Source organism: Eptatretus burgeri, chromosome 12 (assembly GCF_056783735.1).
Source record: "Eptatretus burgeri isolate ZD-2024b chromosome 12, Ebu_testis_v1, whole genome shotgun sequence".
Lineage (NCBI taxonomy): Eukaryota > Metazoa > Chordata > Myxini > Myxiniformes > Myxinidae > Eptatretus > Eptatretus burgeri.
In genome coordinates this window covers 92,843,369-92,868,568 of record NC_140972.1, presented here as the reverse complement: position 1 = coordinate 92,868,568, position 25,200 = coordinate 92,843,369, and the positions used below count along the sequence as shown (strand labels likewise).

At 41.6% G+C, this 25,200-nt stretch overlaps 1 protein-coding gene across 5 annotated transcripts in view; it reads right to left on the bottom strand.

The window, feature by feature from the left end:
• GABRA2 (gamma-aminobutyric acid type A receptor subunit alpha2) overlaps positions 1-25,200 on the bottom strand; it is a 139,318-nt gene that overhangs the window by 5,716 nt on the left and 108,402 nt on the right. For all 5 annotated transcript variants that reach the window (XM_085848880.1, XM_085848879.1, XM_085848881.1 and 2 more), the window contains 2 exons: positions 1,815-1,967; positions 1,414-1,613 (listed from right to left, as the gene is read on the bottom strand). In XM_085848880.1, the coding sequence (XP_085705006.1) occupies positions 1,414-1,613; positions 1,815-1,967 (353 nt within the window). The remainder of the gene's footprint in view (positions 1-1,413; positions 1,614-1,814; positions 1,968-25,200) is intronic.

Sequence of the window (25,200 nt, the reverse complement as noted above, 5' to 3'; positions counted from 1 at the left end):
CAATTGGAACTTGAACAGCACTCGGTGGTGGGCATACTTCCGCCAGGCTGAACAGTTTACGGTTGTATTCCACTGATGGGCCAAATTTGCCTTGGGAACTTGGACTATCTCTCAATGGTGAAGAAATCACTTTTAAAATTCTAGTATCCAGATCTGGATCTTCATCAAAATCGAATCAATTTGTCCTTGTTACACACTGAACCTGTCCACAAAGTTTCGTACAAATCCGTCCATAACTTTTTGAGACATCCTGATCAAAGACAGACAGATAGACAGACAAACAGGGGTGAAAATATAACCTACAGGTAGTGGACAAAAAAAAATGGAAACACCGATGTAAAGTCACTTAATAGGGCGTTGGGCCACCACATGCAGCCAGTACGGCTTGTATGTGCCGTGGCATAGAGTCCACCAGTGTCTGGAATTCTGTAGGAGAGATGCGACACCTTTTTCCGTGGGAAAGTCAATCAACTCGCACCTGTTTGGAGGTGGAAAACGTTGTCTCAGGCGTCGTTCCAGAATATCCCATAAATGCTCGATCAGGTTCAAATCTGGTGCCTGAGAAGGCCATGACATATGGATCATATCAGTGTCATGCTCATCAAATCATTGGGTGACCACGTGGTCTGTGGATGGGGGCTTTGTGGGGGGGTCTCTTGCAGCCAAGCTCGCCATAGTTATCAGGAACCAGGCCTGTGCAGCATCTTATACATGACCCTAATCATGTCGGGATGTCATTTGCTTAATTACCACATGGGCCACACCTTTGTGGAAACGGTTGCTCGGTGTCCTTCATTTACCCAGGTGTTTCCATTTTTTTCATCCACTCCCTGGACGTCCATCTTTGGCGGCAGAGGTGATCATCTCGAAGTGTGTGCCTACAGCACTGCTGCAGTGCCTCTCGTACACTAGAACAGGAAGTTAGACTTTGTCCAGGGCACCGGTACATAACTGCTTATCATTGTGAAAGTTACCATGCGGCACTATCATCGTCTCCAAGCGAATCGTAGCAGAGGTAACAGCAGGCTTAATGTCACCTCCAAAGTACAATGTATGACGTCACCTTGTGGAGTTATGATGAGAAATGTAAAATTTGTCAGGGAGTGGGTACCTTCATCAAGATGATTTTGACCTCCCGAGCAATCCATAAATTAACAATGAGTATACAACAGGAAATATTAACGCTGACTATTGAACTGGCAGAAATCGAAAATCACCTCAAGAGTAAAATAAACCCTCCAACGGATTTCATGACACAACAGAGACTCCCCTTTTGCCATATCAAACTTGTATGACGTAAAAGGTTGCGACGTCGGGGTAAGATCATCAAGCCAAACATTCCACGGAATACCGTGATGGTATGATAATGTGTGCTTCAAGAACTACACAATCGAGCAGTGGCAAGAATCTTACCTTCAAGACTGGCTGCTTCCCATCCCAGGCCCAGCTACGCTTGGTGAAGTAGTTAACGGTGGCAAATTCAATTAGAGCCAGAAATACAAATGCGTAGCAGACAGCAATGAACCAATCCATGGCAGTTGCATAGGCCACCTTTGGCAATGAATTCCGTGCGCTGATGCTGAGGGTAGTCATGGTCAGCACTGTGGTGACACCTACACACAGCGAGACGAACATTGAACAAGCAGGTGGTTTCCAGCAACATGTAGTAAGTTCAGGAACTGGAGCTAGGTGTACGACCGATGAAAGCTTCCAATGACGAGTAGATGTACGTGAAGAACGGAATAGGACGAGATGTTAAAACACCCAGACCAACACCAGTTGTCTTAGATAATGAGGTTTTCCCTCAAACCTACCAAAGACGGTGCGTGCGGGAACTGACTCTCGGTTGAGCCAGAAGGACACCTGGGAGAGGATAACGGTCATGATGCACGGCAGGTACGTCTGGATGACAAAGTAGCCAATCTTCCGACGCAGCAAGAAGTGTGTTGTCATCACTGTGTACTCACCTAAGTGAAGTGAAAAGCAGGGGATTGGGAAGGGGGGAGGCAATGTACAGGTAGATAGAAGGGGCAACATATCTGAGTACCTTTTTCCATTGAAAGTGATCAGGTATCTTAGTATTGTGTAAATTAAGTCCTTGAATGCAAACAGTTTACTGTGAGGACATGCTTTACATCCAGAGGGCCTATATTTTGTTATCCCCCCCCCCAAAAAAAACATGCAAATTTGTTTTGCTGCAATGATATGATTACATGGAAATGCAAAGCTTTAACGATACTATTCCCTTGATGCTGTATGGTAGTTTATCAATTCGCTCATTTCCATCTCACACAGTGCCAGGTTGGTTATGGATGTTCCATGATAATCTGGAGTTGTCATTTTAAACATCTCAATAACTCTGATTCAACAGCAGGACCGTATTCAGTGCTGCTGCCGTGATTAAGAGGACGGCCTATCGGGATATCTATTCTATTTGTCCGTTCAAGTCTGAAACACGGAAACGGTCCTTGGGGAGAAAAAAATTATTAAGCAAAAGCTACTTCAAATTAATCCCAAACCTCCGGGAAAATTCTGGTTTAAAAAAATCTATATTTTTTTTTCAATAAGACAAAAAAAAAGTTGACCTGGGTAGTGTTTAGGCAATAGACCACCGTCTCGATCACTCCCTAAAAATATATTATTTCCTGTTAAGAAATATATAACCTCCCATTTTGAGCTCTTTCAACCAGCCAAAGAATAAAAGGCTTCCTTTTCTTTCAACTTTTTTTAATGCAGTTTTTTTTTCTAACCACAGGCTTCTGCAAGTATCAGATGATAAAGTAGATAATTGTAATGTTTCCCCTTTAGAATAATAACTAATCTACTTCACTGCTCCATGAACCTCGACCTTGCATCAATAAATCCGACCCAGGTTAACCCCCCCCCCCCCACCCAAGTTGTGGTGTCGAGCAGTTAGGGTTAGTTAACACCGACAGCCCACGGACGGCCGAGCAGTTCCTTATTAAGAGGAGGTGGACACGTTGATCCTCGGAGATTTTAACACGTGCTTGAAGGGCATGGCGTAAGCAGGGCCAGCACCAGACTATTTTGCGCCCTAGGCAAGGCCAGCTACTTGCATCCCCCCCCCCCAAATTTTTTTTTTTGCCAACTTCAATGCTTAAAAACAGATGTTTTGTAGAAAAAAATAAAAAGCACAAAACTTGAAACTGCTAAATTTATTTAACCACAATATTTGGCTTACAGTCAGACAGAGAAACAAACAAAAATAAACCAATGTCACCCGCAGGGTGACCCGTATCTTGCCAAAAGGTGACCACGTGTGACTTCTTTAAGGTCACACTGAGGTGAACAGAGCTGCTATCCACCAGGAGCGACTCCTTGAGGAATATCTGCCTACGAGAGATTCCGATGAGAATCGTTCTACAGAGTAACCATGAAAAATATGCGTTTGCCTCATAACGTCACCAAATGACGTCATAATGTCTCAAGCTTGACATATCTAGAAAGCACTCATTGAGGTGTTCAATTTGAGGTGCTACACGATATGGTTCCTAAAACTTGAAAATTTGACCTGAGGCGCTAACCATGAAGGTCAAGGCCAATCACCACCAAAAATTAATCAGCTGAGCGCCAGACCATGAACTATATTCCCATGAAGTTTGAAGACGATCCGATCAAAATTACTCAAAAAATAAGGGTTTCGTCGACTCCCCTGATTTGCGACAAAGTGACCTTGACCTTTGACCTTGACCTTCAAAATTTTGTGCACTGAAAGGGACCTCCATAGGCCTGTGATATGCGAAGTTATAAAAATTTCCAATGATAACTGTGCTCTGCAGAATTTTTTATACGTGATTACAGACAAACAAACAAACAAACAAACAAAAAAAACATACAAGCTGACTAACATATCTTGCAAAAACTTCGTTTTGGCAAGATAAAAACACAAACAGAGTTACAAGCCGGTAGGCGACGAGAGATCCGCTAGGATCGAAGCGCTGGATACGATGCTTTTCATTCTGACCGATCCACCGACGAAGATTCATTGCCAAGACGTATTGGTTCACATACAATTGTTCCTCTGCCTGGCAAGATTTTTCCTATTGCGTATTTTGCCAACTGGCACTCCTCATAAAAAATGACGGTAAATAGACACCATATTTTTGAAGGACTACCATTTGAAAAATAAAACCTAAATCAAAAATCGGCTCGAGTAAAATTTTCTAAATATCTCGAAGTGTTTAATTCCGAAGTCTCGTTTCTCTACATTCAAAACTGTAGGACAAGTATTGAAAATACCGTACGCGGTTTTTCGGCCGCTGCATCACAACGGGTGGTTGCTTAGCAACAAAACTCAAATGCGCACACTCCCAGCCATATGGCACCTGTTCGCCAAGTTTCATCGAAATCGGTTTGCTGGTTTGTGCTGTGGAGCCTCGCGTTGTAGACACACGCACACGCACACGCACACGCACACGCACACGCACACGCACACGCACACGCACACACACAGAAAACGTGACAATAAGGGATATCTAGCGAATCCAAAAAAGGTCTCATAAAAGTTTCAATTTCGGACAAATCGAAATCTCACTTCTCGTGCCTTTTCCTTTGCAAATTTTGTCACCAAGCTGAGAATGAAAGAATATAATACATAAAGAAAGAAACAGTACTGTTAGTGTTGAAAACAATAAACTGGTTATGAACAATGAAATATTATAATTTCCTTTTGTTATGTGTTTTCTTAAAACAATAATTTGTATAAAACTGTGACCCTTAAAGGTCAGTCATGCGCCCCTCTGAGGTCTGCGCCCGAGGCGGCTGCCTAGTTGGCCTAATGGTGGCACCGGCCCTGGGCGTTTGGCAATGGCGGACGGGCGGAGGAGCACAGGGAATGTAACGGATGCACAGATACAGCCTCTTAAAATGAACACATTTAATGAACATACGCAAATATTTACAAAGGACGACAATTCAAAAGGAAATGCGAATGATATTAAATAAATAAATCCTACAGTCGCACACAGATTCAAATGCAGACAAACGGGGAAACAAAATAAAAAGAAAACCTTCCCTCCAAACTAGTGTTTTACTTAACTTGGCAGAGAGCTGACCCTTGTGGGACTGGAATTGAGGCGCTTTTCTTGTACCGGGATGAATGCACGCCAGGCAATCTGCGAGCGGCACTCCACATAAAGGCTCAAAGCCCCAGTGTAATGGCTTTGTGTGCCCCGATCGTCCTTATCGACCCGACCAGAAGCAAAAGGCTGGCTTCTTACTTTGCCACACGAGCCAAACCGCCTCAACACAGATTCAATGGCTGTGTCGTCCTCTTCGGTGTGTGCTCCATCTCTGCCCTCGCCTCTCCAAAATGCTCCACTATAATCTTCTGAAAATGCGCAGCCTACCTTTCATCACTATTTCTCTCTGTCTTATTTTATCCTCTGCCTCCGGGGTGTGGTCCACTCCCACGAAACCCGGGAAGGCGGGGCTTCTCCTGCTCGGCTGGCTTCCTTCGGGGGGGGGCGGGGGCGTGACTTCGCTTTTTGTCAACCATTGAAGGCAGGGCTTTCTGCCCTTTTGTTGTGGTTTCAGGGACATGTTCCCCTCCTTTATTGCCGATCTTGAAATATAAAAACATCGGGAAAATCACAGAGGGTAATTACATACTGGGGAACTTATCCTAACTCCCGAGGCTAATTAACACCACACCACCTCTCGTGTGGTGACATGTAACACTTAAATTCACAGGTTCCCTATTTATTCACATCGAGATGCCTTCTACCCATCCACGGACCAAGCAACTCTACACAATGCTGTATTCCCCATTAGATTCTTTCATCTACCCCCACAACCGTAACAGCATTATGAAGTTGTACTTCTCTTTTTATTCTTGGTTTCTTCTATCCAGCGAGCATTCATTGTCTACTTGGTCCGAGTTGTCCATAATTTTTAAATTGTAAAATATCACTTATCGTCCTACATGGAGGAGAGATATCTTTTTTCTCTCTCTTTCCTTTGAACAACGATAATCGCACACCATCCCTTCATTATTGAACCAATTCTGTTCAAATTTTGCATCGAGGTGGCATGGTCCAATACACCCAAATGTTCTTTGAGACAAATTTTATTTTAGACAAATTTTACAAATTTTAGACCCCTTTGACGAGTGGTTCCCAAACTTCTTTTGTCCACGAAGCAAAACTTGAAATCACATTTGCCTTTCAACCCAAATGGTGCCGTACCTACGATAAAATTGACGGAGAAAATGCTTTCGACATGAAAACCCCCTCAAAAACAGGGATCTTGAGGGGTTTTTTTTTTCTAAGTCTGGTTCATAATCCTGCATTTGGGAACCACTGCCTTAGACCCTTAGAGCTTTAACTTTCGACCCTTTAACGGTTTAACCTCTCGGTACCCTTTAACTCTTCAATACCCTTATGACACTTGAGACCCTTTAACCTCTCAAGACTCTTCAACCCCTCAAGACCCTTTGCTATGAGCCTAGCTTTTTAATAACTTAGGATGAGCTCTTTGAATGTACCAGTTGTGCCAAGTCACAGACCAGGTTTCTTATATCTCAGCTTGCCTTTACTGAGACAAAACATCACCATAACACGTCACATTCCGTGAAGTTTCATGGTTTCATACACTCGTGATATTGCTTTCAAGCATGTATTGTGTGATCTGCTTGTGATTCTGTCTCGTCCCATACATGTAATCATAGGTAATGTTACTTGACATAGGCATGTTGGTACATACAGATTATTTTATTATTTGGACCACAACATGTATTGCATTACATTCATAAGAGAAGAGATTCCCCATTATATGATCGTGTTATCACAACAGAGGATGTCACTTGGAATGTAAACGCGAATTTTGGCCCAAAATTGGTGAACTGTGTTTCCGGAAAGAAAAGTTAAAACAAATAAGAAGTAAATACCTAAAATGGTAATTGATCTCCCATGAGAGAAGGGAATCTGGAAAAGGAAATCCCTTTCTCTCACTGCGGATCAATTACCTTTTCAGTTATTTACTTCTTCTTTGTCCTGATTTTATTTAGCTCATTTTAACAGCAACATATAAAAATTATTCTCAACACCGCACACAGAAATGAGTCATTGTTGGCTCTCCATTCCACGCGACAAACTTTAACTTTACAATATTTTTCTCCTTTCTGGATGACAAGGATAAAGATGCATCTTCTTTCCTCTGTCTGATCGATTGGAACTGTCCTATGTTGAACAGCACGGCATCTTTTACACCCCAAAACTGACTTCAGAATGAAAAATTATAATTATGACTGGATGTAAATATGACCGCAAGTCCACGCAGACTCATGGAATTTAGTGCTTCATTTGGCGAAGATGGTAGCAAGACTGCGCATTCCGATCATGTGATCATGCATCATCCAATCACGATTGTTTTCGCTCAGAGTTTGCCAAACTCTAGTATTCATTGGCTCAGATTCAGACTACCCAACCCCCCCCCTACTCAGCCTACCCATCCCCCTACCCCCTCTCCTCTTCAGCCCACCTCTTCATATTTTAAGGGGTGAAAGGTTAAATCCAAAAAAAAAATCACATTTTGACACTTTGACACATTTGATCCACAGAATAATATCAGGCAGATATTAGTCCGGTGTCTTCCTTTCAATTTCACATGGGTCAGAGGTCAAAATTTCACATAAAATTAAGGTTTTTAGTCTGCTGGACCTTTATATTTAAACCGATGTCGGCAAGACTTGGTACAAAAATACCTTGCCAAAGGCCCTTCAGAATAAATTTGTAAACTTCGATCTGGTGTCTTCCATTTGATTTTACAGGGGTAAAAGTGGATGAGAGGATGGGTGGGGGACATTCAGGCATTTGCTTGCGAATGCTTACAATTATAGTTAATCTTGTATTCTTCCGTTATCATTATCCATAATGCTTCCTTGACCCTTGTGTTGTTATCATGTTTATTATTTGGTCGAAGCTGAGCAAAGCGGGGTCGAGGCCGTTTATTCCTGATACATGAAACACCTTGCAACCCGGCATGTGTACAGAAAACAGACTTTTTGGAATGCCAGCCACATGTTCCATCCAATCATTATGTAACTTTGTTTAAAAAATTTTTTTTTAACTTCTCCATAGGTAGGTGCTTCTCTGACGTTTTGTATGAAACGTTCAAGCGGTTCCAGAGAAAATGGATTAAAAAGTTAATAAAGTTGAAAAAGTGAGGGTGGAAGGAAAAAAGTGAGGGCCTCAGCTGATCGTATATGCACAGAGAGAAGTGATTTTTTTTGTCTTTGTGATAACTAATGTAACGTTAAATAAGGTGGTGGTGTATATAATATGCTGACTGCATCCACAGCGGTAAACTTCCGGATTTATTTTTTCTTCAACCTTTACAAAGTTTAAAATCTATATTTTATTTCATTTATATACGTGAACACTATAGAACACACATTGCCTTTTTGCCACTTTCAAAGACCTGTTTAGCAGTCTTATACATCACTTGTTAAATAAGGTGGTGTTTAAGACTCCGCATCAACGGCGTTAAACTTTCGGAATTCTTTTTATATAACCATTAAAATCATTATCAAATTAAAATTGAATTTTATAGACTTGATAAACATGTGGGGATAAGGTGTTCTATGAACTCTCTAGTTAATTGAAAAAAAAATATATATATATAACCATTAAAACAATTATATATTTAATTAACCTCCGCCATCGAAGATCGGAGGTGCTTTCACTCCTTTCTGTTTGTTTGTTTGTTTGTTTGTTTGTGAACAGTATTACGGAAAAACTCCTGGACGGATTTTGATGAAACTTGGTGGGGGGGGGGGGGAGGTAGGTATGGTCCAAGGATCATGCCATTAGATTTTGGACTTGGTTCCCCCCCAAAAAAAATTAAGAGAAAATAATTTTTTTTTTGCATTTCTACATGTTTTAAGTGATTTCCAACCCCCCCCCCCCCAAAAAAAAATGTTAGAGAAAAAAATTTTTTTGCAACTTTTTTTTCAACAAAATTTCGATTTCTTTTTTTTGCATTTCTACATTTTAAGTGATTTCCAACCCCCCCCCCCCCCAAAAAAAAAATGGAGAAAAGAATTATAACTCTGTCAGAACTGTTGACATCATATTTAATGAATAAGATATAAGGTTCACTTGAGTAACCCAGCAGTATTGGCGGCAGAGGTTTTGCACTCTCCCGAGTGCTCCCCCTCTAGTTTAAATTGAATTATAAACTTGAACACCATATGAGGTACGATGTTCTATGAACTCTCCAGTTGTTAATTTTTTATATAACCATTAAAATCATTATTAAATTTAAATTGAATTATAAACTTCAACATGTGGGGATAAGGTGTTCTATGAACTCTCCAGTTGTAATTTTTTTTAATATATATAACCATTAAAATAATTATTTAATTTAAATGGAATGATAAACCTGAACACGGTGTGAGGCAAGGTGTTCTATGACCTCTGTAGTTGTTAATTTTTAATTTATTTCTACAGCAATGCCTCAATCCAACATTAAAGATGGGATTATATTTAATACCATGCTTCATCATTTCTGGATAATGAAATAGTGGATTTTATTTGGTGACAAAGATCATTAAAACCAAAGATTTCATCACCTTTGTAATAGTGCAGGTCATATTTATTTACTTATTATGAGATGTACAAAGATGAAAACATGGCCGGTCCTTGACTTGTTTTAAAATCAACATTATAATCCTCTCTGAATTGATCTGCCAATATTAAACATTTATCAAAACGATTTATATATTTGGAGAACAATATTCAATACATATGATATTTACAATGTACTACTACTACTACTATTACTACTACCCCAACATTCCCCATCCTTCTTGATGTTTTCAATCCATGTCTTTTAGCATGTCTTCTCTGTTTTTTTTTTCTTTCTTTTTTTCTTTCCACTACGAAATTTATTCTTAATTTACAGTTCATCTTCAGACCTTTTCATTGCACGTAACCAAACCAACCAAGTCTTCTCCTCCTAAGTTCTTCTTCACCAGCAATGGTTTTTAATCTCTTTATGATCTCTCAGCTCGGAATTCTTTCTTTCAGAGACAATCCATTCATCCATCGTATCATTCTCATCTGTGTTCTTTGACACTTTTGATCCGCAGTGTCCACGTTTAACTTCCATGTATCAATACCGGTCTGATACTGGTTTTATAAACTCTAACCTTTACAGGTAATTGAATGTTGTGTTTCCTGATACCACCGAGTTGTCTCCACTTACTCCAAGCTGACGTATTTGTGATATAACAGCTAACTCTGCTCTTCCTCGTGCATATATCATGTCTCCAAGGTAACAAACCTTTGACATTTTCTAAATTTAATTCTGAGTTCAGGAGCATTTATTGTTGTTACTCTTCATCTTTTTTTTTTTTTTTGAAATGATTGTTGATCTTCATATCATTTACATTTGAAATCTGAGCTGTTGTTACCAAATTTTCAGTGATACCACTGCACCTCTTGTGACACCATCGATAACACTGCCTACATCGATTTTTATTCCGTCCAACTCCGCTTCACACATTGAACAAGGCCATTTTGTACTTTCTTTATTTTCTCCTTCTTCCCACTCACCATAACCTTCGTTTTATTGATGTTGACACAAACCTCTCCTTGATTGCACTTTTGCACTTTTGAAACATCTCTTTTGCTTCGTTTTCACTTTCAGCATTCAATACTAAGTCATCAGCATACAATAACTCACATGGGAATTGCAACCTTTCATTCTTCGTCGATTTTCAATCACTATTAGAAACAACAGAGGACTTAAAACTGATTGCTGGTGTCATCCTACTTTGACTTCAAACATTTTAGTGAATTCTAAGTTCGATTTTAACATTGTTACCCCACACACAAATAAAAAAAGCAGGGTTAAGCAATTGGTTCACTTTTGTCTGTCCTTCCGTCAACAAGCGTCAGTTTATGATCGAGGAACAACTTGATTCCAATTGAATGGTATATTTTGAACACGAATCGGAAAACGAACCTGCAGTTTAGCCGTACTTTGGCTCTGAATTTGGCAAATTGTATGGGATCTCGTTCCGATTGTATATGTGCAAAGAGGAGTGAGATAATTATTTTATTCTGTCCGTCTATTTGTCTGTCTGGCAGGCAAACAAAATTGTAAATCATTCCAAACAGGAAACTTGCTGTTTTTAAGCACACCATAAAGGACACAAACGACAGGCATGAAGAACTAATATAACATGTTAAATAAGGTGGTGTGTATTACACTGCAGCAACAGCAGTAAGCTTCTGGAATTGTTTTTTTATGTCCTTTAAAGTCTCTTATATTTAAATGTAATTATATATTGAACACTGAAGAACACAAATCGCCTTTTTCCACTTTTAAAACCCTTCCGTTTGGCAGTACTTGGACAAAATATTACAGTAATTTCCATCATCATGGCCAATCAAATTTGCTGCTCGTGGACCCTGTCCATGTCCTTGTGTTATATTTTTCCTCTATTTATATTATTATTATTATTATTATTATTACTATAATGTTTATCTCAAGACTGCGTGGGGTGAGGTGTTGGATGAACTCTCTAGTTCGTGATTTGTTTTTGTACATTTCATTGACGAATTTGATCATTTATTCAAGCAACAGCTGTCTTCTGAGTGCAACAACTGCTCTTGGTAATTGATCGTATGCTTTCTCAATGTCAACGAAAACATGATACAGTTTCCTTTTATTTGGCAACTGCTACTCTTGGCATTGTCTTGAAATAAATATCACCTCTGCTGATTGATCTTCCTGCCATAAAATCAAACCGGAAACATACATACATATATGTATATATATATATATATATATATATATATATATATATATATATATATATATATATATATATATATATATATATATATATATATATATATATATATATATACATATCGTCTTCTTCTTCTTTCGACTGCTCCCATTAGGGGTCGTCACAGCGGATCATCCGTATGATCCGCAGAGTGATTTGGCACATGTTTTACGCCGGATGCCCTTCCTGATGCAAAAAGAGATATATATATATATATATATATATATATATATATATATATATATATATATATATATATACTGTATATATCTTTTAATATATCTTTGTGGTTTTGAGAGACCGCTATTGTAAATGTGCACTCACAACACGTAGGTCCTTCAGCGTAGTTATTTCCGTAATAAATGGTGGAATGGATGATTAGGATCCACCCCATATTTTTATTTTGCACTTGGAAGGTTGGCGGCAAGGCGTTGGCAGCCATTTGATGTAGGTATGTGCCGATCTCTTCCTTACATTCCCTTTATCGTTAATTTCTCTCCCTCTCTCTTCTTTATTGTTAATTTCCTCTTTCGCTTTTCTCACACCACACGCACTTTTATTTAATACAGACTGTAGTTTGATGCAATCTCTTCCCACATGCATGTAAGGCAATCAAGACATTAAGTACAGTTACATAACCACAAACACCCCCGCTCAAAAGGAGATCCCTCATTCCGCAACCCTCGACCATTAACCCCATTGTAAGCCTTCATGATGGCTATCACGTGCCTGGGCAATGTTTGATCAGCATTGATCTGAGAGAAAATGGCTTCGTTCGTTTCCCCAGAATCGTTCTGGCGCGCCTTGAACCAGCCGAATGCTTGCTCGCCTTAAGTGGTGGCAAGAGAGCTCCGACCGACTTTTACGACAGCCAGAAGCCCCGACTGAGAAGACTCGTTTCAGAAACTCAAATGGGTGCGGCTAGGGAGGAGGAACGTCACTCTACACACAGGCCCCGCCCAATGACGTGCACATTCTCGAAACTTCGAAGCCAGCCTTATAAAAGAGTGAACCCCGGTGCTTAAATCCAGTCATTTGAGCTCTTTCAACGGTCGTGGAGGCTCTTTTCAATGGTCATTTGCACCTTCGGGCTCCTTCAACATCGTTTTATTTGCTCAACTCTTACAACGATCGTTTGCAGACACCCTGAGGCACGACGTCAATGGGCACCGCACACTATTCCCTGAGGTCACGCTGCTGGTTCTTCGCACTTTCCCCCCTTTGGTTTTTTTTTTTTCCTCATGAAATGTCATCACGAGCAAGGAACGGAGGCTGTGAGGGGGCGGTTGGAGCTGAGCCGATTAATAGGACAGAAACCAAGCAACACTACAGATATATAACTGGTCGATCTCACACCTCACACTTAGGCTACCCCTCGCACATCTTTTCTTCTGCACCTTTCTCAGTTTCCCTTTTTAAATACACTTGCATACGCGCGTGCACTCATGCACGCACGCACGCACACACACACACACACACACACACACACACACACACACACACACACACACACACACACACACACACACACACACACACACCACTCTTCTCCACGCACCTTAGACGCCTCACAGTCTTTCTTCCCACTTCTCTCCCTCAGCATTGAATAGTGGTTGTGAATGCTTGGGGCCCTTGTACTGTGTTCGTCGTAGTTGAGGCACTTGCTAAGTTTGCTAAACTCTGATCTCATTGCTTAACCCTCATTTCTCCCCGTGCCATTCAAATCCTTACATTCCCTCCCTCCCCATCCCCCCCCCACACTTTTTTCCTGCTCCTCACTGTGTAAATAAACCTGTTCTTGTTGAATCGATTTCCGATCTGTCCATGTCCATCTTTTCCACCATTGGTCTTGCACTGTCCACATGTAGATAGCTTGAGAGGTTGAGATTCCCGACGGTTTGGTTTACAAGGTCACAAGGTGTGCTCGTGGTACAGCTCGGCCACATTCAAGATCGCCAGATATGGTAAGTAGCACATTTGCCGAGGGTGCGTTCCCTGGTCGGGTGGCCACGGGACCCCCAGTTAAACGGTTGCTAGATGGACGGACACTGGGACTCATGGTCGCTCGATTGGCATTCGTAGTTGCGTCACAACCCACCATGGGGTGAAGTGATTTGCTCCTGGTAGCCTTCGGTCGGGGTGAGTTCGATAGAAACCGGGGATTTCCCCCCTCGTATTAGGTTCGAGCCCCAAGACCGCAACTATATATATATATATATATATATATATATATATATATATATATATATATATATATATATATATATATATATATATATATATATATATATGTATGTATATATATGAAATTAAATGAAATGTTTGTTTGTGACTCTACTCCTCTGAGCTCTGAACGTTACTCAACGCAAAACTTTATGGGATAACACTGTTTACCACGGTGCACTGAAATAGGGGTTTTAAACAGTCTTTTTCGCACAGTTCATAAATTACACACACACACACGATGTGTAGCAAGGAAGAATTGATTCGATTTTGGTGAAGATCCTGATCCAGATAGGAGAATTATTTAATTTTTAACAGTTTCTTCACCATTGAGAGATGGCATCAAAAACAATATGTAGCATGATATTTCACAAATGTATTGGGCCCGGTATGTTCTCATGGAGCAGGCGTTGCGTGGCGGAGGTATGCACTCTACCGAGTGCCCTTCTAGTTATCATTGTGAAAGGTGGTGGAGCTTCCTTTGTCAAATTTCAAATTTCTTCATCGTTTTGATGATTGATTGAATTTATTCTTGGAATGGTGGGGAGTAAGTGGTTGATGAGATTGTCTGATTACTGGTTTTTGGTTGGGTTTGTGCATCGTGATGGATTACCGATTTGTGTGATCACTGTGGGTTGTTGCATGAGTCGTGTATGTTTTATATAATCTGCCAGAAATTTCTATTGATTGTTTTATGGTCGAGGCTGCTGATGGTATTTTCCCAATTTATATTTTAAGAGGCGATTTCAATGATATTGTCATCAGGAAGTAGATGGAGGGTGTCTGTAGTTGTGTTGGGAAAGATTGTTTTGTGGATGAGCGTGAGGAGCCTTCCAACACCTCCATTGCCTGGTCGATTCCTTTCTAATGATAGAGTACTTAAGTAAAGATGTGAGAGAATTTGGAGAGTGGTTTGGTATGGTTTGAGAGTGGTTTGGGAAGATCTGGATGAATCTGGAGAGTGGTTTGGTGTTGTTTGAGAGAGTACTTTAGGAAGATTTGGGAGAATTTGGAGAGTGGTTTGGTGTGGTTTGAGAGTGTTGTTTTGGAAGATGTGGGAGAATTTGGAGAGTGGTTTGGTGTGGTTTGAGAGTGTTGTTTTGGAAGATGTGGGAGAATTTGGAGAGTGATTTGGTGTGGTTTGAAAGAGTTGTTTGGGAATGTGGGAGAATTTGGAGAGTGGTTTGGTGTGGTTTGAGAGATTTGTTTGGGAAGACTTGGGAGAATTTGGAGAGTGGTTTGGTGTGGTTTGAGAGAGTTGTTTGGGAAGATGTGGGGGAATTTGGAGAGTGGTTTGGTGTGGTTTGAGACAGTTGGTTGGGAGAATTTGGAGAGTGGTTTGGTGTGGTTTGAGAGAGTTGTTTGGGAAGAATTGGGCGAATTTGGAGAGTGGTTTGGTGTGGTTTGAGAGAGTTGTTTGGGAAGATTTGGGAGAATTTGGAGAGTGGTTTGGTGTGGTTTGAGAGAGTTGTTTGGGAAGATTTGGGAGAATTTGCGAGAATTTGGAGAGTGGTTTGGTGTGGTTTGAGAGAGTTGTTTGGGAAGATTTGGGAGAATTTGGAGAGTGGTTTGGTGTGGTTTGAGAGAGTTGTTTGGGAAGATGTGGGAGAATTTGCGAGAATTTGGAGAGTGGTTTGGTGTGGTTTGAGAGAGTTGTTTGGGAAGATTTGGGCGAATTTGGAGAGTGGTTTGGTGTGGTTTGAGAGAGTTGTTTGGGAGAATTTGGAGAGTGGTTTGGTGTGGTTTGAGAGAGTTGTTTGGGAAGAATTGGACGAATTTGGAGAATGGTTTGGTGTGGTTTGAGAGAGTTGTTTGGGAAGATTTGGGAGAATTTGGAGAGTGGTTTGGTGTGGTTTGAGAGAGTTGTTTGGGAAGATTTGGGAGAATTTGCGAGAATTTGGAGAGTGGTTTGGTGTGGTTTGAGAGAGTTGTTTGGGAAGATTTGGGAGAATTTGGAGAGTGGTTTGGTGTGGTTTGAGAGAGTTGTTTGGGAAGATTTGGGAGAATTTGCGAGAATTTGGAGAGTGGTTTGGTGTGGTTTGAGAGAGTTGTTTGGGAAGATTTGGGATAATTTGGAGAGTGGTTTGGTGTGGTTTGAGAGAGTTGTTTGGGAAGATTTGGGCGAATCTGGAGAGTGGTTTGGTGTGGTTTGAGAGAGTTGTTTGGGAAGATTTGGGAGAATTTGGAGAGTGGTTTGGTGTGGTCTGAGAGAGTTGTTTGGGAAGATTTGGGAGAATTTGGAGAGTGATTTGGTGTGGTTTGAAAGAGTTGTTTGGGAATATGTGGGAGAATTTGGAGAGTGGTTGGTGTGGTTTGAGAGATTTGTTTGGGAAGACTTGGGAGAATTTGGAGAGTGGTTTGGTGTGGTTTGAGAGAGTTGTTTGGGAAGATGTGGGAGAATTTGGAGAGTGGTTTGGTCTGGTTTGAGAGAGTTGTTTGGGAGAATTTGGAGAGTGGTTTGGTGTGGTTTGAGAGAGTTGTTTGGGAAGAATTGGGCGAATTTGGAGAGTGGTTTGGTGTGGTTTGAGAGAGTTGTTTGGGAGAATTTGGAGAGTGGTTTGGTGTGGTTTGAGAGAGTTGTTTGGGAAGAATTGGACGAATTTGGAGAGTGGTTTGGTGTGGTTTGAGAGAGTTGTTTGGGAAGAATTGGACGAATTTGGAGAGTGGTTTGGTGTGGTTTGAGAGAGTTGTTTGGGAAGATTTGGGAGAATTTGGAGAGTGGTTTGGTGTGGTTTGAGAGAGTTGTTTGGGAAGATTTCGGAGAATTTGCGAGCATTTGGAGAGTGGTTTGGTGTGGTTTGAGAGAGTTGTTTGGGAAGATTTGGGAGAATTTGGAGAGTGGTTTGGTGTGGTTTGAGAGAGTTGTTTGGGAAGATTTGGGAGAATTTGCGAGAATTTGGAGAGTGGTTTGGTGTGGTTTGAGAGAGTTGTTTGGGAAGATTTGGGATAATTTGGAGAGTGGTTTGGTGTGGTTTGAGAGAGTTGTTTGGGAAGATTTGGGCGAATCTGGAGAGTGGTTTGGTGTGGTTTGAGAGAGTTGTTTGGGAAGATTTGGGAGAATTTGGAGAGTGGTTTGGTGTGGTTTGAGAGAGTTGTTTGGGAAGATGTGGGAGAATTTGGAGAGTGGTTTGGTGTGGTCTGAGAGAGTTGTTTGGGAAGATTTGGGAGAATTTGGAGAGTGGTTTGGTGTGGTTTGAGAGAGTTGTTTGCGAAGAATTGGGCGAATTTGGAGAGTGGTTTGGTGTGGTTTGAGAGAGTTGTTTGGGAAGAATTGGGCGAATTTGGAGAGTGGTTTGGTGTGGTTTGAGAGAGTTGTTTGGGAAGAATTGGGCGAATTTGGAGAGTGGTTTGGTGTGGTATGAGAGAGTTGTTTGGGAAGATTTGGGAGAATTTGGAGAGTGGTTTGGTGTGGTTTGAGAGAGTTGTTTGGGAAGATTTGGGAGAATTTGTGAGAATTTGGAGAGTGGTTTGGTGTGGTTTGAGAGAGTTGTTTGCGAAGATTTGGGAGAATTTGGAGAGTGGTTTGGTGTGGTTTGAGAGAGTTGTTTGAGATGATTTGCGAGAATTTGGAGAGTGGTTTGGTGTGGTTTGAGAGAGTTGTTTGGGAAGATGTGGGATAATTTGGAGAGTGGTTTGGTGTGGTTTGAGAGAGTTGTTTGGGAAGATTTGGGCGAATCTGGAGAGTGGTTTGGTGTGGTGTGATGTGGTTTGAGAGAGTAATTTGGGAAGATTTGGGAGAATCGGGAGACATTGTTGTTAAGTTTAGTCTCTCGAATGAGTGCAATGTCTTTTGTGTTTGTTGATGAAATTTTGAAGTTCTGTTATTTTGTTTTTAATTCCGTTTATGTTGAACTGTAGAATGCTTAGGGGAAATGTATTGTGTTGTGATTGTGGGGTAGACTGAATGACTGCTGGGAGGTGTTGTATCAGACACTTGGACAGCCATAGGTCCATTGTGAGCTGTAATCTTTGTATGAAGGTCGGTTTGTACATGTGAGATGGATCCATTTGTTACATCTCATGCAGGGATCCAAATAATGATGGTTGGTGATTTACGTGTTGCTTGTAGGGCAAATGTAGATGGCTGGGCTGTCAGGAGGCTTAGAGGAAGGCACACTGGCCTCTAATCTGTCTAGCCTGGGTTCGAATCTCGGACCCAGCTATAAAATGTCATCCCGGTGTTTCTATGGAACGTACATTCATCATTTTGTGTGCCAACCCACGAATGGATGGTAAACGGGAATCCCATCTGCTCGCATGAGTTGGTGGAGGTTAAAGATCACACGGCGTCCTTCGCAAATCGTAGGCGAGCCATCCCCGGCACCAAGGACCAATTCCAAATTCCTGGCCCTGACCAGCAGAGGACATTGCATCAGCAACACAGTCACACCCTCAGCCAATGATGCTACTCCACAGCCTTGTGCTACATATGAACGAAGAAGAAGTACCATAGGCTCCTGTTTTTTCTTGTTAGCGTTTGGACGTGTGACAACTCTTTGCAACATTTACAAGGAAGAAAATTTACTGACTTTAATATTCATTCAAATAAAAAATCAAAGGCAAGAGAATTTCACCGAATTGATCAATTCATGTGAAGAACATCAAACCAGCTGATATTCACAAGAGATTGCATGGTTGATGATGTAAGCCTTCCACATAGTTGTGTAGAAACGGTGCAGTGAGTTCAAAAAAGGTCGTGAATACACGACTTCTGAAATGACATAATCCACTCCAAAATGCTTGATGCACATGTGCAGACCCCCCCCCCCCCCGAAAAAAGTTGTTATCTTGCATCCAATACTGTAAAAAAGCAAGCTCGAATGAGCTAAGATCCTCGTCCTCTTAATGATGACGTCATAAAAACGAATATGACGTCACTGTGATATATCATGTTTGCGATAAATTATCTGTGCTAGTGCCCGGCTCGATTCCCGCAAACAAAATTCAAACAGCTTGCCTAGTTTCGGAGATAATAGTATAGGCGATTTCCATTAGTGGCGATATTATGACATCAACTTTTTTTGAGGAAGAATTTCCAAAATGGGAGAGGGTTACTGCCTGCGCGTGGGCTTTCTGCATATACATGGCAAGTTTCATGAAGATCCGATGAAAACTCTGAGTTGTGAAACAAAAAATGTCAAAAAGTAGGAATGACGTCATAAAAATTGATATGACGTCATAGTGATGTATCATATGTGCGGTACTTCATCTCTGCTAATGCCCTGTTCGATTCCCGCAAACAGAATTCAAAAAGCTTGCCTAGTTTCGGAGATAAATTTTTAGGCGATTTCCATTAGCGGAGATATTTTGACGTCATAACTTTTTTTCTAGGAGGAATTTTCAAAATTGGAGATCGTTACTGTCTGCGCAGGGTATTTTTACATATATACGCCAAGTTTCAGGAAGTTTCGATGAAAACTGGAGGCTGTGAAACAAACTAATTTCAGAGATAATGGTATAGGCGATTTCCATTAGCTGCGATATTATGACGTAAACTTTTTTTCTCGGAGGAATTTTCAAACCTGGAGATGGTTACTGTCTGCGCAGGGTATTTTTACATATCTACGCCAAGTTTCAGGAAGTTTCGATGAAAACTGTAGGCTGTGAAACAAAAAAGTCCACAAGAACAACAACGTGAGTAAGACTTAGAGATCCTCCACGAGGATCTAAAAACTTCCGACGATGTGGGCCCGTGCAAGGCCCGTGGACGGGCGCGTTCTACCCGACCTTCTCGATCATTGGTCAGTGAGTGGACTTTGAACCTTCCCGGATTACCTCATGTGAACACTGCACACTGGGGGATTTATTCAATGGATGTCTGAAATTGGAAAGACGATGCCGTCATTACCAACATTCAGGCAGACTTCTCAGAAGGAGACACCCTTGTAGGGTGTGGGTGCTTCTCAACACCAATGGGAAGGTCATAGCTGGGGTTTGTTAATGCACAGGGTAAGTTTAAAATGATGATTTTTACTATTCATCATGTTTGGGAGGACGTGGGGGGGGGGGGGGAAGGGCGATGGAAGTTGTGTGAGCTGTGAGTGTCGATTGTATATATATATATATATATATATATATATATATATATATATATATATATATATATATATATATATATATATATATATATATATATATATATATATATATATATATATATATTATTGGGGAAAATGCCAGGGGCATACAAAAGGCTCCTTTATATATTGTATATGCCATGTGGCAAATAATAGAAAAGAAGGGCCATTGTATAACTTGTGGAAAATGCCAGACAATAGAAAAGAAGGGACTTTCAAAAACTCTCGTGTGCATGCCGTACTACCCTTGTGTTCTTGGGAGGAACCAAGTAATGCTCCAGAAAAGTTCATATAAAGGGACGCCAATTCTTTGAACAAATTAATCACACACGTGCACATTATCTTGTGTGTTTTCAAGGGACACAAAAAACTTTACTTACTGATGGATTTTAACCGATATATGGAGGGCACCCCTTTACTTTTTGCCTTTCAAACCCCGCAATTCCAATGGAAAACTTCTCTCAACTGAATCTACCCGTTTGTTCCTCCATCTTAATATTAGGGGTACAGAGTACAGACTTTTTGGCTCGCAGACTTCCTCTCCTGTTGCAGTCAACGTGTGGCCCTAAATGGAGTTCTTTCATCCCCTCTTCCTGTCCAGGCTGGAGTTCCTCAAGGTAGCGTTCTGGGTCCTGTTCTTTTTCTGGTTTTCATCAATGATCTCTCCGACTCTCTGGAAAATCCTCTTTATCGCTTTGCTGATGACTCCACCCTCTGCTGTACCATCTGTCATTCCTCACATCGGCAAGCAGCAGCTTCTTCACTCTCCTCAGATCTGGATAAAATCACAAGCTGGTCAAACACTTGGAACATGTCTTTCAACCCTAACAAATCTCGCATTCTTACTTTGTCTCTCTGAAAAGACCATCTGGAACCCCCCCTCCCCCCCTTCTACTTCCTCAGCAATCCTCTTGAAGAAGTCCTTTCTTTCAAGCTTCTGGGTCTCACTATCTGCCATGATCTTTCATGGGAAAGCCACATTTCCAAACTGGCCACCAAAGCCAGTCACCGACTGGGTATCCTCCGCCGTGCAAAGTCCTTCATTGGCACACTTGAGCTCCTGACCACTTACAAAGCTTTCATCCACAGCCTGACGGAGTACTACTCTCCCCTCTGGTGGTGCTCCTGCCTCTCACCTTTCTCGGCTTCACGCTGTGGAAACCAAGGCATTTAGGATCATTGGTATCTCTCGCGATGAAGCTGTTTTTGGGTCTTTCAATCTCTCACAGTAGGCAGGTCAGTGGTCTTTCTATCTTTTATCGACTCCTCTCCAGCCTTGCACCCACTGTTCTGTCTGTGCTCTGTCCCCCTAATATTTCCGCAGGGCGCTAAAGGTCCACCAGCAACCCCCTTCTGATGAAACTACCAAAATCAAAAATCGCTGCTCACCTTTATTCTTTCATTCCTCTTTTTTTTCCACCTCTGCAACAAACTCCCACACTTTCTTCAATCGCACTCCTCCCTCGAGGTCTTCAAAACAGCTGTTCACCACCACCTCACGTCTTTACCCCAAACCCACCTCCTTCATATTCCCTGCTTTCCTTCCTGAAAGTCCCTGTCGTGTCCATCTTGTTTGCCCCATGTACCCCACCCCATCCCTCTCCCTTCCAAAGATCTCCTGTTGTGCAGTGCCTTCAGAAATTATTCACGCTCCTTGACTTTTTCACATGTGTTTTGTGTTACAGCTTGAATTTAGAATGGATTAAATTAAATTATTTTGTCACCGATCTTCACAAAATACCCCATCATGTCGAAAACATGTTTTTCGATTTTTTTACAAATTAATGAAAAGCTGAAATGTCTTGCATCAATAAGTATTCAACCGCTTTGCTATGATTCCCCAAATTGAGCTCAGGTGCATCCAGTTTCCTTTGATCATCCTTGGGATGTCTCTACAACTTGTTTGAAGTGCACTTGTGGCCAATTAAATGAATTGAACATGATTAAAAAAGAAACACACCTTTCCAAACAAGGTTCCACAGTTGACAGTTCATATCTGAGCAGAAACACTTCCATGAAGTCCAAACTTTTTAGCCAGGCTCCTCCCTCCAAGTCATAGGGGTTCCTTTTCAAGTCTGCCTCCGGTGTATGCTACTCCTCCATCCTGCCCCCACCTCAAACGGCAGTAGTACAGACTCTACCCAAGATAAGGCAGAATGTCTACACTCTGTCTTTGCCTTCAAATCTCGTGTACCCAACCTATCCTGTTCTGTCCTGATGTACCCACTGTATACTGCCCTCTGTGGCCTCCCCCAAGAAAGTGGAGAAAGTTATGTTTGGCCTTGACCCTGCTTCGATGATGGGCTCTGATGGCATGAGTGCCCATGTTCTCAAAACCTGCTGTGCCGGTCTTGCTCCCCATTCTCTCTGTAAACAGACCATAGCAACTATAAGACGTTGAGCTTGCTTCCAATCACAAGTAAAGTGAGGGAAACAGTCAATGCTTCTAATGTCAAATCTTTCCTGTTTTCAGTCTGATCTCTGACGATCATTTTGGATTCTGTCCTGGTCACACTTCTGCTCCTCTCTCAGCAATGGTTGGAGGCCGTCAATCTCAAACACGAGGTTAGGACTGTATCCCTGTACATATCTCAAGCATTCGACACAGTGTGGCATCCATCCATCCATCCATCCATTAGGACCATACTCTGTACAGAGCGTCAGTGCTGCCAAATCAGTCTCCTGTGCTATTGGGCACAATCCTGGATGGGTCGCCACTCCGATGCAGGATACTTGAATGGCTCAATCATCCCAGCAAGCTGGTACTAATTTTGCCGACCTCAGATGGATGACAGGCTAAGTCAACCCCATCTGATATTATTCGGTGGTTGAGCAGGATTTGAACTGAGGACCCTAGGATCCCAAGCCTGCCAGCATAACCATTAAGCCAACACCAGGCCGACAGTGTGCCATTCTGCTTGCTTTCTAAGCTCTCTGTCTGAGGCATTGAAGGCCGCTTTCATTCCTTGATTTCTGACTTCCTCCACCCATGCAGTCAATGTGTTGCCATCAATGGAACCCTCTCCTCCCTTCTCCCAGTGGAAGCTGCAGTTCCCCCAAGGCAGCTTTGGCCCAATCTTGTTCGCCATCCATATTAATGACCTGCCTGATGCTCCAGAAAACCCTTTCTTCCTTTTTGCAGACGATTCCATATTGTGTTGTACAGTTCCCCATCCCTCTGCAAGACATACTGCAGCTGGGTCTCTCTCTCTCTCTCTCTCTCTCTCTCTCTCTCTCTCTCTCTCTCTCTCTCTCTCTCTCTCTGTCTCTCTCCCTCTCTCTCTCTCTCTCTCTCTCTCTCTCTCTCTCTCTCTCTCTCTCTCTCTCTCTTTCTCTCTTTCTCTCTTTCTCTCTTTCTCTCTTTCTCTCTTTCTCTCTTTCTCTCTTTCTCTCTTTCTCTCTTTCTCTCTTTCTCTCTTTCTCTCTTTCTCTCTTTCTCTCTTTCTCTCTTTCTCTCTTTCTCTCTTTCTCTCTTTCTCTCTTTCTCTCTTTCTCTCTTTCTCTCTTTCTCTCTTTCTCTCTTTCTCTCTTTCTCTCTTTCTCTCTTTCTCTCTTTCTCTCTTTCTCTCTTTCTCTCTTTCTCTCTTTCTCTCTTTCTCTCTTTCTCTCTTTCTCTCTTTCTCTCTTTCTCTCTTTCTCTCTTTCTCTCTTTCTCTCTTTCTCTCTTTCTCTCTTTCTCTCTTTCTCTCTTTCTCTCTTTCTCTCTTTCTCTCTTTCTCTCTTTCTCTCTTTCTCTCTTTCTCTCTTTCTCTCTTTCTCTCTTTCTCTCTTTCTGTCTTTCTCTCTTTCTCTCTTTCTCTCTTTCTCTCTTTCTCTCTTTCTCTCTTTCTCTCTTTCTCTCTTTCTCTCTTTCTCTCTTTCTCTCTTTCTCTCTTTCTCTCTTTCTCTCTTTCTCTCTTTCTCTCTTCTCTCTTTCTCTCTTTCTCTCTTTCTCTCTTTCTCTCTTTCTCTCTTTCTCTCTTTCTCTCTTTCTCTCTTTCTCTCTTTCTCTCTTTCTCTCTTTCTCTCTTTCTCTCTTTCTCTCTTTCTCTCTTTCTCTCTCTCTCCTTTATAAATGGAACATATCCTTCATTCCTGGAAAATCCCAGTGTTTTCTTATCTCTATGGAATGGTCGTCAAATTAACTCACCTATATTGCCTTGGTCATCCACTGGAAGAGGTTCAGTCTCTTGAACTCTGAGGCTTCACCATCAAACATGACTTTTCTTGGGCTACAACATAGCAAAGCTGGCCTCCAAAGCCACCCACAGACTCAGGCATCCATCCTCTCTCAATCCAAATCTTTCCTTGGAAAATCCAAACGACTCGGCCTCCAAGGCCTTTGTCCATAACTCAATGGAGTATTGTTCTTCATTATGGGCTGGTAACCAATCATCACATCTGTCTCCTCTGAATTCTGTGGAATTTTAAGTTCCCAAAAATTATGGGAATCTCTCATGATGAGGTTGAAGCACATGGTCTGTTACTGTCATATTACAGGAAGGTCAGTGGTCTCTCTGTTTTCGACTATTCCATTCTACAGCATTACTCCCTCTGCTCTTTCGGTACTCCAACCCTCCCGAGCAACTCCAGGATACATGCGTTCTTACGGTGACCCCGTCCTAGTTAAACTTCCGAAATCCAGGCTGACTGCACATCTCAACTCGTTTATTCCTCACTTCTCCCATCTATAGAACCACCTTACAGAGACTGTTCTGTCTCGCTCTGCCCTCCAAGGCTTCCAGCAAGCAGGACACCACCATATCTCGTCATCCACAATTCAGATCCATTATCTTTATGATCCTCATTAACCTTTCCTAACACTACCATCTTACTTGCACATTTCAGTATTTCCTCCCCTCCTCCCTCTTTTCCTTTATTTCAATGATTTACTTCGCTCTTCCATGAGCCTTTTCTTCTGAAAATAAAATAACAAAAACGTTGCATTCATAGGCCCAGAACAATTCAACATGGCCTCATCATACACGGCAGAAGTCGTCGCTGGAAGCAGAAAGGCCTTTTTGGCTTCGGAAAGGTGAATCGTATTGTATTCACTGACGTTTCAATTGTAAACAAGCATTTCATCACTAGTTATTGCTC